The sequence below is a fragment of the Telopea speciosissima genome, chromosome 8 (genome assembly GCF_018873765.1).
Source record: "Telopea speciosissima isolate NSW1024214 ecotype Mountain lineage chromosome 8, Tspe_v1, whole genome shotgun sequence".
Classification (NCBI taxonomy): domain Eukaryota; kingdom Viridiplantae; phylum Streptophyta; class Magnoliopsida; order Proteales; family Proteaceae; genus Telopea; species Telopea speciosissima.
This window is the reverse complement of record NC_057923.1, coordinates 52144976-52163427: the sequence shown is the minus strand read 5'-3', so window position 1 is coordinate 52163427 and position 18452 is coordinate 52144976. Positions and strand designations below refer to the sequence as shown.

The 18452-nt window shown below is 40.7% G+C and overlaps 1 protein-coding gene across 1 annotated transcript in view; it reads left to right on the top strand.

The window, feature by feature from the left end:
- The first annotated feature begins 3187 nt into the window (after positions 1–3187).
- The window catches only part of LOC122638290 (probable phytol kinase 2, chloroplastic), a 34844-nt gene continuing 19579 nt past the window's right edge, over positions 3188–18452 (top strand). The window contains exons 1-4 of the mRNA XM_043831176.1: positions 3188–3578; positions 10665–10732; positions 10816–10947; positions 11466–11581. Of these exons, the coding sequence (XP_043687111.1) occupies positions 3237–3578; positions 10665–10732; positions 10816–10947; positions 11466–11581 (658 nt within the window). The 5' untranslated portion in view covers positions 3188–3236. The remainder of the gene's footprint in view (positions 3579–10664; positions 10733–10815; positions 10948–11465; positions 11582–18452) is intronic.

Here is an 18452-nt window from a genome sequence, read left to right as displayed (position 1 = left end):
AAGTTAGATTACACTACGTCAACAACAAGATGAACACCACCACGAGGACTCCGGAGCCTCCCTTACTACTTACGTAACCCACATGGACTCAAGAAGGATCTAGTCATCCGGAAGGATCTATCCATCCAGAAGGACAACCCTACGGGGACTCTAAATCAAGCTAGAAGACGACCAACCGGAGAGGAGCCCTGCTACTCAGGGAAACCTCCACCCACGAAGAAGACTCCATGTCAACTTGGGACTCAATCCTCGCCACAGACCACTATAAAAGAGAAGGTATCTCACACCCTCAACTCATCTTGAATAATCTCTATTCATCTGCTTGCTCAGGAGATCTCACTTTGGCATCGGAGAGCCCTAGGCCGGAACCACACCGGTTCTCTCTGGTGACCCCTTAGTCCTTTTGCAGGTGAAGGCATTCGCAGGACCGCTCGACGATTTCTTGATGTAACACTGCCCATTCGATTGGCTTATGGGCCAGATCCTCTTTGACTCCTACGACTATATTTCAAGCCCAAGAATTGATCTACATTATAGTATGTACTTCAAAGAATTCAAAGTAGTATGTATTTTATAGCAACCAAAGTACTTAATATCCATTCTTTGGATGCAAGAAATTTTTTTGTTAACTGAAACTTCTGATTTTTTTATTTCTAAGGTTTTAAGAAAAAGTGAGAAGCTACTTGGTAAAATCTTAAAATTCTTTGTTTATTATTCATGTTTGCCCCTCCCAACATTGGATGAGAAGATTGGTCAGCAAGACACTTGGTGGTGTCCCACTCTATTATAGCAATCAATCATGTTTCATGTACAAAACTACAAACTTTTTCAATGGGGAAGTGAATGAAATAACTGTTTGGTTCTGCTTGACACCCATTACTCAATTGTATCATTTTCATTACAAATATATGGAGCTAAAAGAAGTGTAACATCTCACAAAAAATTCATAATAGATGTGTTCCAAGTGCTTTCACACCATGGACAACACATTCTATGTTACAAAACAATGATTAGAATCATCAAAAAGTCATCTTTAACAAGTGATTTAGAAGTTTTGAAAGCCTATAATTTCATGATCTCATAAAAGAAGACAAAGGGGTGGGGGAATGCATCTAAACAACAATGTGATTGCCATCAACTGCTATCACCACCTTGTGTTTAAAGTGTTTGATGCCTCATGAAAAGTACCATCACATTAGTTACAAAGAACACTGTTTAATATTTCAGGTGGCGAGGCAGCTTTGTGTGAGTGTCCAGTAAGAGAACATGCACCTACCATCTCTATTAGCAACCTTAGGATAATATGAGGTGCCACTCTTACTACCTAGAGCAATTCTCTTGCTTGTGGGGAAGCTTAATTGAACCCTGAAGGTTAAAATTAGAAGAAAATGAATGGTGTGATTGTTTTCTTCACTGACAAAATTTTGTCAGTAAGAAGTTTTTGTAAGAGATATTGATGGGAGTAATTGTAGAACTTACTGAAATACATGGAATTTTGTTATTCTTTATTCCTAGAAAATTCAGAGTAAAAGCACATTCATGGTTATTTGTAAATTTAAATTTTTACTTGTTAGGTCTTTAGCTCAAATTGGTAGAGTACTTGGAACATGAGGATGTCTCAAGCATGTTCCAAGGGGATGGTGGTTTGAATCCACCTAGACCCTTTTTATTCAACTATTCATAGAAGACAACCATGAGCTTCATACAATGTCTGCTTCTCTGTGTTTTTATTTTCCTTTCTTTTTTCGTTGATAGTTGGAATGAATTTTGTTGCTTCTTTGGTTTTGAAGATGCAAAAATGAATGAAACATTTCCTATTTGTATTCTTTAAAAATTCTGTCTGTCTAATCGATTCATAAACTTTTGTAATTTATGGTGTTCATGGCATTTCTGTAATTTATAGCAACCTTTTAGTGCATCTCTGTCTCTTTTTTTTTTAATATGAACTTTATATGCATTTTTAATAATTTTTAATGTACCAAAATCATTGATTTTATATGGATTATTATATTAATGACATTTTTGTAATTTATAGTAAACATTACAAAACTGTTACAGAAACAAGTTTTATCAAACACCTTTACAGTACAAAAGTGTTCTGGATACGTTCCTATAATAGATTTATCAAACACCATTTTGCAACCCAGAACATTATTCTACAAACAATAACACCAAAATACGTTTTTTTTTGTGAGAAACGGAACAGAAACACGCGTAATGTTATCAAACGGTGCCTTAGTTTTCGCTATCCGATTAACAATCAGTTTACATGCGGTTTGTAATACTGGTTCACATCCAGTTTCACCTTTGTACCCTTTAATTCTATTTTCTATTTCCTTGTTATGTGAGTGAAATTATATTATTTCATACAATTCTAACCTTGGACGAAGTTCACTTAGATATGCTAATTGCAATGATATTTTTAAGCAATTACTCAAGACCACAAAGTACTGCAAGAGAAACCAACCTAAGCACATCACCAATCCATACCCCACTCAATTCATTAACAAAGTCCACTAAAACATGCTTGTTGCAATGATAACTTAGAGTGATTATCAGAACCTTGTGTCCCTTCAAGAATTTGACACTCAAACTGAAATCCAGAAAAAAAAAATTCTCGATATGGAGCCCAAATATTTAGAGTGTTTAACCCTTTTTTGTAACAAATAAGAATATTCTTAATCTTAATTTTTTATTTGGTTTATATTTGATTAACCAACGGTTTTTCGATTTTGAATCGAATTGAATCGTTGATACAACCTATGAAATCAGAATCGCATTGTTTTTAACGGTGTGATTCGGTTTGCTCATATGTCAGTTCCAATTCTGACAATCGATTTCAGTTTCATTTTAACAATCTCACGGAGAGGTGATAACTGAGAATGTGTGGGAGAGAAGTGAGGGGATATGATTTATTAGGGAAATTATCGCCCCCAGTACTGGTAGTTACGAATTTTACGAACCTCTTTATGACCGAACACCAGATGTAAAATGAAAAATTTCAAAATTTCACAATCCACGTGTACAAGGGTTTGGCGGTTTTGTAAAATTGGAATAAGATCTCGACAACTGAATTGTCAATTATCGAATCACATGTCTGCAAATTTCTTCTCAACTACTTATAATGTTGGATATATCATTTATGAATCATCAGGATCGGTCAAACTTGCTGTGCTGGAGTGGGAAATCGCCATTTCACATACCTCAAGGGTGGAGAAAATTAATCCAGGATTTTAATGGCCGCCAAGGTCAGTAACATATTATCTTCTCCAATTTCAATTCGGTTCTTCCGCTTTCAGCAACGCCACTCGAACATCCCAACTTCAGATTCCTTCACTCTTCTGAATCTGAATAGACCTTCTCGTTTTTCTGCCGGCATTATCAGTGACAGTCTCGGTTTACGATCGTACACCACAGCCGTCCGAAGGGTTTGCCGGGATCGGACTTCAGTTACCGCGTCGATGTTGCCGGAAAACCCGATCACTAGAGATGTCTGCGTTGCAACCCTAACGGGTTGCGTCGCTCTCTCTCTGCTTCGATTTTGGGGTGAAATGGCGAAGCTTGGGATCCTCGAACAGGTTCCTATTTCTCTTCCATCTCCTCGCGCCAATTCATATCTCTGCTTTTTAAAATTCAGATGTAGTTCAGTTTTGGTGAATACTGTTTAGATTGGGATATAAGACTGTGAAGTACTGAAATCTGTCGAGTTGGATTTTTAAGACTTCTTTTGCTTATTTTTGGAACGATGGTTGACTTCAGATGATTCTTCTAAACATAAGATGACTGATAGGAGTGTTAGAGCTTCACTTGTCCGAAGCAAAGACTACTTCTTACAGATAATTTGAATGTTTTTTTCTTGGTGGATATAGTTCCCCCATTTCGCCTTTAATATCATTTTCTTTCCTCGTTTATGCAACCAGTAGTGGTTACATCAGCTTATGCAATTACATGAGGATTCAGGTAGCAGACACCTTAAGGTCCTGATTAAGTTCTTCTGGTTCTGGATACATTATCTTCACTTCTATCTTTCGTCTTTGAAACTGGGAGAGAGTAGGCGATGCTACTGATTGAAGATATATTTGTGATTGTTGATAAATTATTTTCTCATAACAGAAGTGAGAAATGGCTTCCAAGATTTTTTTTTTGATAAATAGCTGAAATTTCATTGCTATAGAGGAAATGTGCAACTAAATAAAGAAGCCCTAGGCCCCAAAAGAAAGACTAATTACAAAACCCCAAAAGAGAAACAAAAAAAATTACACAATCTAATTCTCCACAAGTAAGTCATGCCCAGGCCACCACTGATTCCTCCCAATCCCTGGCTTAGCCAACCAATCAGACTATGCCATTTTGGACCTTGGCTTCCACTGGAACAAACGAGGAATGGTTTAATTTTAATGATATATTCTCTTGTTGGCTAACCTGATGAGCTATAAATCTCCCTTCTAACAATACACAACTAAACTTTAAGCATCTTGATTTTACTACAACGCAGACATCGTTTGATATATGATGCACAATGATGAGGAAATTATCTGTAATTATTGAGATTTTTTCCTTGTTGCACGACAGCATATTTAGCTTTCAGAGGGGGAAAAAAATCATCTATTACAAATGTGATGGGTGATAACCTTTTTTTTTTTTGGGGGGGGGGGGTATTAATGATGGACTATAACATTGAAGAGTTCAAGGATAATTTGCATGTTCCTAGATCTCTAACGTAACTTGATATTGTTAGATTTCTGTAGAAGTGAATATCAATTTAGTTTAATTTGTTAAAATCTAAGTACCAGTTTACATGCCCTGAAAGGGACTTGATAAAGGACAGAATTTGGGAGAATACTTGAATGATCGATGAGATCAGTCAAGCCTTATATTTATAATATGAAGAAGTACAACCAAAAGACAAAAATAGCCCTAGCATAACTAACATAGCTAGGAATACATGAGGAAATAAAAATAAAGCTGTAAAAAGACCAGAATACCCCCACGGTATTCTGGTGCACCTTATTTAACACTCCCCCTCAAGTTGGAGCAAAAATGTCACTCATGCCTAACTTGACTAAATTAGGATGAAAGACCTTTCCAGGCAGTCCCTTGGTGAACATATCAGCAAGCTGATTAGCAGACTTCACGTAAGGAACACAAATAAGGCCTTCTTCTAATTTTTCCTTGATGAAATGCCTATCAACCTCAACATGCTTGGTACGATCATGTTGTACCGGATTATGTGCAATGCTAATGACAACCTTGTTGTCGCAATACAGCATCATGTGAAGGCGAATAGGAAATCCAAGATCTTGTAGCAAACCTTTCAACCAGAGTAGCTCACAAAAAACCTTGTGCCATAGCACGAAACTTTGCCTCAGCACTTGAACGAGCCACTACATTCTGCTTCTTGCTACGCCAGGTGACAAGATTGCCACCCACAAAAGAACAGTAACCAGAAATAGACTTACGATATGGGGAACCTGCCCAATCAGCATTAGTGTGTGCCTCTATCCGCAGGTGACCATGAGGAGACAAAAGAATTCCTTTCCCAGGAGCTGACTTCAAGTAGTGAAGAATCCGAAGAACAGCCTCCATATGTGAAGTGTAGGGATCATGCATAAATTGACTGACAAGACTTATAGCAATGATGATGTTAGGACGAGTATGAGAGAGATAAATCAACTTCTCTACTAGTCTTTGATATCTCCCTTTATCAACCGAATCACCCTCCTTTTCCTTGAGACGAACATTGGCATCCATAGGAGTATCTGAAGGATACCACCCTAACAAACCCGTCTTAGTCAGTAGGTCTAGGACATACTTTCGTTGGGAAAGGAAGATGCCTTTCGAAGATCTGGCAATTTCAATCCCAAGAAAATACCTTAGTTTCCCTAGATCCTTAATCTCGAACTCTTGGCCCAGAAATGTCTTCAACCTACTGATCTCAACACAATCATTGCCAGTAACAACAATATCATCAACGTAGACTATCAAGATAGTGAGTTTTTCACCAACCCTCTTTATAAAGAGAGTATGATCTGCATTACTCTGCTTGTAGCCTATAGAAACCATTGCTTTGTGAAAACAGCCAAACCATGCTCGAGGGGACTGTTTCAGCCCATAAAGAGCACGCTTCAATTTACACACTTTGCCTCGATTGGAGTCACAAGAGAACCCTGGTGGAATGTCCATGTACACTTCCTCATCGAGTTCCCCATTAAGAAAGGCATTCTTCACATCAAGCTGTTGCAAGTCCCATCCAAGATTGATTGCATAAGATAATAATACTCGGACAGTATTTAGCTTAGCGTCAGGGGCAAACGTCTCCTGGTAATCGATCCCATATGTCTGAGTAAATCCTTTGGCCACTAGGTGTGCCTTATACCTATCCATAGTACCATCCACCTTCTGTTTCACTACAAACACCTACTTGCATCCAACAGTCCGTTTCCCTAGTGGAAGAGTCATAAGCTCCCATGTGTTATTTTTTTTTAAGGCGTCCATTTCTTCCATCATTGCTGCCTTCCACTTTCCATCTGTAAGAGCTTCCTGCCAATTTTGAGGAATACGAACAGAAGAAAGAGAAGAAACAAATGCATGAAAAGATGGAGAAAGAGAATCATAAGAAACAACATGAGACAAAGGGTGTTGAGTGCAAGTCCTCACACCTTTGCGAACAGTAATGGGGAGATCCAAAGAAGAAGTATTACCAGGTGGAGAAGTAGGTTCCGGATTCGGAGTTGGCAATTGGATGGGAACTTGTGTCATAGCGGATTGAAGCTCCCTAGGTCTGGTCCTGCTCCTTGCAAAAACCTTCAAATTTGTTGCATCAATCCTCCGCTGAAATTCACCAATGGTTCTCTGGACTGGGGTGACCTCCCCTTGAGCAGGAATTGTAGGAACCTCCCCCTGTGTAGGAACATCTCCCCCTGAAGGAGAATAGGGAACCTCCCCCGTGTAGGAATATCTCCCCCTGACGTAGAGGGAAGGGTAGGGGTAGGCACACTTGGAACAGCAGGGACAGCAGGTTGAACATTAGGCACACTCGGAACAGCAGGGACAGTAGGCTGAACATCAGGGACAGCAGGGGTAGACTCATCATATACATGCCTAAGAGGGGAGTCTATGGTCAACACATCTTCACTAAAACTCTCCCCCTGAAGAGGTGGGGACGAATAATAGGAGAGAGCTTCATGGAAGATAACATCCATACTGACCATGGTACGGCGGGCAGGAGGATAATAACATTTGTACCTTTTCTGGGTGGCAGAGTAACCTAAGAAAATGCAGCGGAGACCACGGGGCTCAAGTTTGCCAGGAGATCTAGTATCCCTAGCATAACACATACCCAAAAACCTCAGGGGGAACAATATAAAAGGAAGAGCCATGTAAAAGCTCAATAGGGGACTTGGAAGCAAGAACCCGAGTGGGCAGCCTATTAATCAAATCGGCCCCAGTAAGGACAGCATCCCCCCAATAAAAGGAGGGAACATGGCGGGCAAACATTAGGGCCCGAGCTACCTCCAAGAGATGGCGATTTTTTCTCTCAGCCACACCATTTTGGGCTGGAGTATCAACACAACTGGTTTAATGTATAATTCCATGGGCAGTAAGGTATTGTTGGAACTGACCTTCCATATACTCTATCCCATTGTTACTCCTTAAAATCTTGAGAGTGGCATTAAACTGGGTCTGGGCCATCTTATGAAAATGCTGAAAACAAGAGAAAACTTCACTCTTGTTATGCATGAGGTACACCCAAGTGAAATGGGAATGACAGTCAATGAATGTAACAAACCATCGTTGGCCATGAAGAGAGGCTTTACGATTAGGTCCCCACACATCAGTATGAATTAATTGAAATAGGGAGGAATTTCTTTTATTAGATATTGGATAATTTGATCGTGTCTGTTTGGCCAAGACACAAGGCTCACAAAAAAAATTCTTCCTTATTACAATGTTTAAACAAAGCTGGAAATAAATGTGATGAGGTGCCCAAAGGGGGGGGTGTCCTAATCTAGAATGCCACTGGTGCAATTCAGAAGAAAAAGAAGATGGCTGACATAACTGAGAAGGCAAAGCTTGTTGCGGTCCATCATCAAGAAGATACAATCCACTATGCAGCCTACCCGATCCAATCGTCTTCCCCGAGTCCAGTTCCTGAAAGACACAATGAGTAGGGAAAAAAGTCACTTTGCAATTAAAATTTTTGGTAATACTACTAATAGAGAGAAGATTAGTAGTAAATTTTGGAATGTGCAAAACAGAGGACAAGGTAAGTGAAGGGGAGCAACTGATGGACCCCTTTCCGGAAACAGAAGAGAAGGAACCATCAGCCACCCGAATTTTATCTTTGCCAGAAGAAGGGGAATATGTGTAAAAAAGGGTAGAAGAACCTGTCATATTATTAGTGGCACCGGAGTCTATAATCCAGGGAGTGGAGACAACCGATGCACAGTGACCAGCAAAGGAAATACCTGAGCGGGCAAAGTGGGAACCTAATGGAGTGGAATAACCGGCAGGAACAGATGTAGTAGATGCAGTGGAAGACTGTAACATACGCCGGAGAGCTTGGAACTCCTCCTGGGAGAAACTATTGTCAGCAGTGGGTGCTGGAGCTACACTTTCAGTGTGATTGGCTTTGTTTTTAGGTTTAGCACGACCACGTTTAGCCTCAAAATCAGCAGGCTTCCCATGTACTTTCCAGCACTGGGCCTTAGTGTGGTAGAGTTTGTTGCAATGGTCACACTTGACAGGCTCCCTGGTAGGGGCAGCAGCAGTGGCAGTAGCACTAGTGTCAGATGGAGGAGCTTTAGAACCAGCAGCCTGTAGGGCGGATCTTTCAACTGGAGGACCCAACATCATTGCAGCCCGACGTGTTTCCTCAGTAAGAACATAAGAGAAGGCCTGCTCCAATGTAGGGAAAGGCACCCTACCAAGGACTTGCACACGGATGGGATCATAATGGGCATTAAGACCAGCCAGAAAATCATAAACACGAAACTTATCCACATAGGCCGAATAAGCAGCAACATCAGCAGTTGTGGTGGGCTGAAAGGGAACATAGTGATCTAATTGTTGCCACAGACTTTTGAGGACAGCATAGTACTTAGTAACTAACAGCTCCTTTTGGGTAGTAGAATGGAGTGTCTTCCGGATGTCATAAAGCTGTGCATCATTCCCCCATTGTCCATAAGTGCCCTTAGTAGCAGCCCATATCTGTGCGGCTGTGTCAAGAAGAAGGTACTGGCTGGAAAGTTCCTGTGGCATGGAGTTCAAGACAAAAGACATAACCATAGCATCATTGGCAGCCCATCGAGTCTTGGCAAGGCCATCTTCAGTAGGCTGTTTAGAGTGCCAGTAAGATGCCCACTGAGTCCTCTACCAGCCACAGTCAAGGAGAGAGACCTGGCCCACATGAGGTAATTGGTGCCATCGAGTTTAATGGAGGCAGCATAAGGAAGGAATTCTGTCCGGGGCTGAGAACCACCTTCAGAGTTAGCCGTGGTAACTTCTGAGTCTCCCATGGTGTAGATAAAACCTTGGCAGCAAAACAGAAAATAAAGGCCTGATATGGAAGGTCGATGGATCTCCCTGGCAACACAAAACTTGGAATATAATGGCAGCAACAAGCAGCCCTAAATCCCAAAAAATTGATAAGCAGGGATTTGAAAAAAACCCTGAAAGATAAAATCGATTGGGATTAGGGGTCTTCAAAAGCTGAGAAAAAACTGTCGATATTGTCTTGAAGGTGGATGAGGATGCTCTCCAAAAACAGCCTACGCAGAGAACAAAAAATACCCAAATCGACAAGTGTCAGGGTTTTTCAAAAAAACCCTGAAAGGAGATCGATATTGGGAGATGCTTCAATGCTTGGGAAGAAAACCTGTGATAGTAGCTGTCCAAAACTGCAGTGATGGATCCCAAATAAGAAAACCAGCTTCAATTGCAAGGAGAGACTGATCTTCAAGAGGGGAGAGCTCCAAAAAAAAATCGCAGAAATATGGGCAGCAGCTATCAAACTATAAAACTTATTAAATCATCAATTGAAGAGGTGATTGATTAGGGCAGCATCTATATCACACGATCACCTCATTAGATCTGCCCTAATTTGGGAAGAGAAACAAGGAGAAAAAGGTGGAGAAGATCGAGTAGGAGGGGGGGGTGAAGAGGATCAAGTGGAAGGAGAAGAAAGGGAAGAACAATGGAAGGGGTGGGGGGCTAAGAAAAAGGCTAGATCAGAGAATGTAGCTCTGATACCATGATAAAAGACAGAATTTGGGAGAATACTTGAATGATCGATGAGATCAGTCAAGCCTTATATTTATAATATGAAGAAGTACAACCAAAAGACAAAAATAGCCCTAGCATAACCAACATAGCTAGGAATACATGAGGAAATAAAAAAAAAGCTGTAAAAAGACCAGAATACCCCCACAGTATTCTGGTGCACCTTATTTAACAGGACTTCTCTAGTATTTGGTGGAAAGGGGTTAGGCAATTGAATCTTTAGGGGGAAAAAAAAAAGAGATGAAAAAAAAAGATCTTATCAGTATAACTTTTTCTGATATGAGAACTGTAGGTTTATTTATATATTACTCATTCTCTTTTATTTTTTACTTATTTAATTTATGCTATTTGAAGTTTCTCACTGTTTTTTTGATTTTCTATAGAAAATTTCGCGGAAGCTTGTGCATATAAGCGTTGGTCTCGTCTTCATGCTTTTCTGGCCACTGTTCAGGTAGTCTACATGGCTGAAGAGAATTTTCCCCATAATTTTCTAGTGTATCTTCTTGATGAATCAGCTATGTCCAATCATTACAGTTCTGGAAACCAGGCAGCAATTCTAGCGGCTCTTGTACCTGGTGTAAATATCATAAGAATGCTTCTAATAGGACTTGGATTATGGAAAGATGAGGCCATCGTCAAGTCCATGAGTAGATATGGAGACTACAGGTAACAACTTATGAGCAATGCTAATTCAACCCCCCCCCAAAAAAAAAAAAAAAAAAAACTTAAGAGCAATACTTAAGTCTGTTAGTTTCATTTATGCCTGTACTTGTGCTGCACAAGTGCACAGTCAAGAAGTTTTCTGGCTTACAATTCTGTGCAACCAACCAGGATCTCTATACCAGGAATCGGCCTAACTGGGAAACCATAATATTCTAAAAGGCATTTTCTCTAATTCAACCTATTGCTTAATCTTCATTCCTTTGGCCCCTTTGGAATGAAATGCTAAAGATTGGATGATTGGATTCATCAGTTGGGTTGGTTTTCGTCATTGGATATCTTTCTTGGGCCATTAGATGATGACTTCTAACACTTTTAACTGAGCCAAGTGCTCTGTAAAGGTTGGTCTGGAGTCTGGACAGAGGTCAAATCATTTTGAATTTTCTTCAATTTCTCGGGTTGTCTGACTGACAACTAGTTAAATTCTCATATTGCAATTCCATTTTCCTTTCTGAATGCATTAGGGAACTTCTGAAGGGACCATTATACTATGCTGCCACAATAACGTTGGCTTGTGCAATTTATTGGCGAACATCCCCCATAGCAATCGCAGCGATTTGCAATCTCTGTGCTGGAGATGGTACTACTGTTAACTTCAACTCTTTGTAAGTTTAATTGTGTTAACTCGACTTGGCTAGGATTTCAGTTAGGTTGTGCACATTTATGAAAGAATGAGGGAAGTTAAAAAGTTAAGATATGTAAGTTGTAACAGAGATGACCATAGATGGTGTTGAAATCATTGCAACATTTATAAACAAAAGGATAAGACTACCAAAACAAACAGGCATTTGACTAAAGGAGCAAGATACTTCACATTTAAAAAATAGGGATCTATGAATGATTCATTAAATAAGCTACCTAGTAAGCTGCCAACCAATATAACAAGCTAACAACAACCTGCCATTCCAAAAGAATAAGAAGAAAGCTGCAGCTTATGTGGCTAATACAGATTATAGGCCACCAAAAATTGTGGAATGATGCGGGGACGTGCTTAATGAAGCATGGGTTAGTTTTTGGTGATTGGGAATATTGCGTTACAGGAAATTAGTTATACTGTCACTTTTCTTTAGGATTATTTTTGGAAGGTCAAAACTCAATCTTTTAGTGTGATTTGGTGTTGTTTTAAAGGTTATTGAGTTACCTTTCCAATGAGATTTCCAACATTTTAATTTAGTGTCAATTTGTGATGGGATTGGTATTTTCAAAGTCTACTTAAATTGGTTGCCTTATTTTGAGTTTTATTTCTTAGATTAGTATTTTGTTTCTTTAGGAGTGGGGTTAAGCACTCATTGGAGTTTCTAAACTCAGAATTACAATCAACAATTAGAAATTCTAGTAAGAGTAAAAAAGTCAAACTCATTTAGAGAATTAGGGAATGATCAAACCCTAGCTTTTTATTCATAGTGAACGAGCCTTTTATCTCTTTCTCTCTCTTCTTGAATTTAAATACTTCTAGTTGGGCCCATTAGCCACAGGTTTTGTAAATCCACTGTTTGTCTTCGATTTATATGAGTCAAATGGCCTTGTATTTATCTCTCTCTTAAATTTCTAGAACTCCTGCCACATTAACCCTAGTCACCCAAACCTGCCTGCCTTCTTCATGTCCAAGCTTTGAGTTGGCTAATTCAAATCACTTCGTAACAGTTAAGCACTTTAGATGAAACCAAAACCAGAGAAAAGAGAGAAAGAGAGAAGAGTAGAGGAAGAGAAGAGAAAGAGAAGAGAAGAGAAGAGAGGAAACTGATCCAGTGATAGAACCAGTGTGTATCTGTTGCTGGTCTTCAACTTATATTTATAAGAAAATAAAAATGTGTTACAGGGACTCACACTTAGACTAGGACACTAACAATAAGAATTAAGGATAAATATGACAACTAAAGAAGGCCTACCATGATGGGGATTCTCCCCCTCTCGCGGAAAGGTCCATCATGAACTACCGCTAGCTTTAACACTCCCCTTTAAGCTGGAGCATACAAATCACCCCTGCCCAGCTTGGAATAACACCTCCGAAAAGCAGGACCAAAAAGAGACTTGTTAAATAGATCGGCTATTTGATCAGTAAATGAAACAAATTGAGTGACAATCAACTTCTTCATAACAGCATCCCACACAAAGGGACAGTCAACCTCGATGTGCTTGGTGCATTCATGAAACACTGGATTATTGGCAATGTATATAACTGCCTGATTATCAGAAAACATCTTCATGGGTTGAGTAATGGGAAAACTCAACTTGTGAAGAAGTAACTTTAATGATCAGCTTAAGCTCCTTTTGCAAGAGAAAACTGGGTTTCCCCTATGCCAGCTTCCTGTCAAATACTTGGGCCTCCCCCTGATTCCAGCCAGGCTCTCGGCTCATCATTGCACTCCCATCCTTGAGCTTCTTCGGAAAAAGCTCCAGCTTTGGAAAGGAAAGCTTCTATCCTATGCCGGCTGCCTCGAACTGATCAGATCAGTCATGCAAGCTTCTTACATCTATTGGTCCGGTATTTTTGTTCTCCCCCAATCCATCACCAAAGCCATTGAAGCTCTCATGAGTGGCTATCTCTGGAAAGGTATTGAATCTTCTAGATTCCTCCGCCCTCTCAGCTGGTCCTCTGTTTGTCTGCCTAAGAAAGAAGGGGGTCTTGGGCTTAAAAGAATTAAAGAGGTCAACAAGGCTGGAATTCTTAAGCTCATCTGGAAGCTTGCAGCCAAGCACAACAGTATTTGGGTGGATTGAATCTATTCTGGATTCCTTCAAAGTGATTCTATCTGGACTGTCAGCTGCTCTCCGGATGCCTCTTGGGTTTGGAAAAACATTCTCAAATGGAGAAGCTTAGCCCGTGAACTTATCACTACCAAGATTGTAGATGGCTCCACCACAAGATTATGGCTTGATCATTGGCATCCCTTGGGCATCCTCCTTCCCTTAGTGAGCTCCAGGAACATTTACAGGGCTGGTCTCCACAGACTTTCAACCGTTGCAGACATCATCTCCTCTGGGTCCTGGGCCCCCTCTCCTTCCCCTCATCTTGATTTTATTTGGAACTCTCTCCCTCCTCTGATTGGGAGGAATCCAAATTCGGGGGACCTTGTTTGTTGGACTCCTTCAGCCGCAGGTATCTTCAGCACCAAATCGGCTTGGAATCACTTAATATCTAGAGGCCCTTCTGTTGATTGGTTCAAGGTCGCTTGGTTCAAAGGCCATATCCCAAGACATAGCTTTTGTGTTTGGCGCACGCTTTCAAACTGTCTTCCAACTCGAGGCTTTCCTCATCCATAGACATCTTAACGTCTCCCGCTTCGCTTCTTGGAATGGCTCCGAATCGGTTGATCATTTATTCTTTGACTGCCCCTTCTCTCGCTTCTATTTGGTCGGGATCCTCATCAAATGCTGGCCTAGGAGAAGGAAGGTTTTGGCCCTTCAGAGTGAGTGGAAGTGGATCTTTAAAGCTTTTGGAGGCAATTCGATTTGCGATAGAATTGGTTTGTTGGCTTTTGGGGCTACTATCTCGCACATCTGGATGGAGCGTAATATTAGGAGATGAACTTCCATCTCTAGGTCTTTCAGGCAAATTTGGGACTCCATCTCTTTCGATGTTACCTCCAAATCCTCACATTCTCCTTCTTCCTCTTGTGTTAATTCCCCAAGGAACAGGCTCATTGTTGCTTCCTGGGGTCTCCCTTCTTCTCTTCTCTCCTCTTCGCCCTAGAGGGTCGGTTAGCCCTATGTATTGTAGGTTTTTCTCTTCTCCCCCCTTTTCCCCCTGATTTCTGGGGGCTCTTTGTTTTCTCTCTTTGGTAATGAATTTTTATTCACAAAAAAAAAAAAAACTTAAGCCACATCAACTCAGTTGCAGCCTGCAGTATGACCCATAGCTCGATACCCAGCCTCAACACTTGACTGGGTCATAGTATTCTGCTTCTTACTACGCCAAGAAACCAGATTGCTGCCGACAAAGGTGTGATAACTAGTAGTAGACCGCCTATCACAATCGGCACCAACCCAATCAGCATCAGAGAACCCTATCAGATCAATATTGTGGTGTGGACAAATAAATGAGTTCCTTTCTTGGAGCTCCCTTTAAGTACCTCAAGATACGACAAGCCGCTTCCCAATGAACCTTCCTTGGTGTTTGTATGAACTGACTAACCACAACAAAAGAAATATCAGGTCTGGTAACAGTCATATAAATAAGTTTGCTAACTAATCTCCTGTACTGGTGAAGATCATCAAAGACATCACCAACATTTGTGCCAAGCTTTTGATGTGAGTAAATAGGTGTGTCAAGTGTCAACTAGTTTGCAAGCAAGCTTACCACTTTCAGATAAAAGATCCAAAACATATTTCTGTTGAGACAGGCTGAGAACTTTCTTGCTTCAAAGAACCTCAATACCAAGAAAATAACTAAGAGCACCCAAATCCTTCATCTCTTCACCTATGCAATACCAGTAGTATCGTTACTAGATACAATAATGTCATTAACATATACCACCATCACTACCACCTTAGAACTTCATTTGCGAACAAACATAGAGTGATCACAGTAGTACTGTGAGAAACCACACTTCGTGACAGTTGAGCTGAATTTGTCAAACCAGGCCCTAGGAGATTGCTTCAAACCATAAATAGCCTTATGTAGTTTGCATACTCTATGTGTATTCCCTCCCTAAGCAACATACCTAGGAGGTTGCTCCATATACACCTCCTCCTGTTAGTCACCAAATAAAGAAGTATTCTTGATGTCAAGTTGACTAAGGGGTTAATCCAAATTGATAGCCAAGGAAATAAGAACACGAACGGAATTGAGAGGAGCAACAAGAGAGAAAGTCTCAGACAAAGCTTGGTGATAAGTCTGGGGAATGGAGTTAGTAGATATAGACAAGGCAGAATTATAGATAGGTGATGGTAAGTGGGAGATAGACACAGAATCCTTAATAGGATAACAAACATGGATTTCTAGGTGCAACTGTGCAAGATCATGTACCTTTACGAAGAGCCACTAGTAAGTCAGTGGGACCCTCAGCCGAAGGAGACAATTTAGTAGTGATTTGTGGAGCCGTAGGTGGCACTGGCCGCTTCTGCCGTTGATAGACTTGCAGAGAAGGAGAGGGAGCTGAAACATCATCAAAAGGAACAAGCACAGGCAATGGAGGGGGTGGTGCACTCAAATCACTAGCCGGAACTGGAGAACTAGGGATTGGTGGACTAAAATAAGGAGTACCTTCGAAGGTCACATCAGCACTAACAAATTGCTGATGAGTAAGAGGATCATAACATCGATAACCTTTCTGAGTCCAACAATATCCAAGAAAAATGCTCTTAATAGCCCAAGGCAACAATTTATCTACATGAGAATGCAAAACATAAGCAAAGCAAACACAACCAATGGCATGTGAGTCTACCTCTGGATTCACAAATCTTCTGAGAACTGTCTTCCCCACATCATAGCTTTGAGCCTTTAGAAAGGTCTCCATTTTTATCTTCCAATAAGGAGCCTTCAAGCACTGGTACTCCAGTAGAAGATAATCTGAAAAATCCAGTAGCTGCCATTTGTCGGTCTCTCAGTTCAAGCCCAAAGTTGTTAGATTTCTCCTTAGGAAACCTAATCTACTCTGATACCACTTGATATCCCGAAAATTGACACTGAGAGGGGGGGGGGTTGTGAATTGGGGTCACAAAAAATCTTCCAAATTTATTCCTGACACGCGTTGCAACACACCCTTGGTATTCCCAACACCGATGGCACTATCTCAATCAACACTAACAGTATGGTACTCACTACTGGCACAAATACTGATATGTACTGTCCTCTCTTTCGGCACACAAACCCAGATAATCATTGCAATATCTTAAGCACAATCACCGACTGGCGGGGGCAATTTACCACTCCCACACAAGAATACTCAAAAGCAAACACACTATCGTATGCACTTCCACCTCGTCACCCCAAAGTGGTCAGGTCTACCATATAGTGCACACCCACTTTGCAAAGCACACAACACTTCCAATATCCACAAGCACAAGCACACCACAAGGAGATTAGGTCTAAAGTGTTTTGGAAGTATGCCTACATCCACGGGCCAATACCAGGATTTCATATATTATCCAATATGCAACAATATTTTAATTGTTGCAACAGCCCAAGTGCTTCTACATTTGCTTCCACTCTTGTAGCACAAGAGCAAGGGCTACAACCCCAAGATTTACACTGCCTCAACAGTAAAGGCGCTGCAATGCTTGTGCTTGTCCAGCTGCAACTGAACACCCCAACTATAACCAAAAGTGGGCTTATAATTTTTGCCCTACATTGGAGAACATAAATAATGCAAATCCCCACTCAATTACAATTCAAGTATTCCCATAGACACTTAGCTGTCACCTAATCTATGAAATACAATAAAAAGGGGTTTGACAAGAGTGGTTTACCTCAATCTGTATAAACCCACTGACAACTGCTCCCTCGATGCGTAGAAATCAAACCATATGCGCTACGATCATCAATGCAGTCATCAACATCAACAAAACCCTTCAAAACCATGATTTAGGGTTTTTTACAACTTTGAAATACCTCTGATGGAAAATAACATCTCGGATATGATCATTGTATTGAAGTACGTGCCACGGTGATCAGGGCAAATTCAATAGTAGAAATGGAGGTTTTCTACTCATTGGAATGGTCTTCTCTAAGTTCTAGGACATTCTACTCATTTGCTTGAGAATAACGCAAAAAATGACGCTCAATTTGGACTTAAAACAAGTCCAGAATCTCAGTGTCAGTGAAACCTTGCAACCAAGGGAATATGGTCATTTTTTGGAAGTTTCATGACAATCCAGAATGTCACGGGCGGTGCTGTGCGGTTTCAGAACATCACGAGGTCTGTCGGCTGCAATTCTGACTGTTAGATCATCGGTCAAAAGGTCAGTCAACTCGCGGGTTGAATACAGGATGCGCAATTGGAATCTTGTCTGTCACTAAAAGACAAAATGAAGTGGGTGGAACATGGGCCTCTTATTTGGAATATTTTCTGGTCATCCCGTACAATTACTAAACACCATAGTGGGTGTATAAGCAGCATCGATCAAAGCCGTTGGATGAGAATCCAAAAACGCGACATGATTTTTTGTTGTTTGATTGTGATTGTTCCATTAACGACTCGGGGATTACCAGAGCCTATAATTTGGAATCTCCCAGATGTTTACGATATGCTCGACTAACACTGGAGCAGGTTGCGTGTGTTGAACCAAAACCCCTAGTTCCGAATCCATAGACCCGGGTTCATTCAGGAAACATGGATAGGTACGAAAGCGGAAGTGATACAAACCAACTATGTGGAATCTTGTAGGCAGATTTATTATGCTCAGGCTACACACACACTGGACATGATCCAGTATAACGTGGCATACCAAAAGTATACTGCCCGATAGGGATGTAAACGGATCGAATTCGGTCGGACAGTGGCATTATC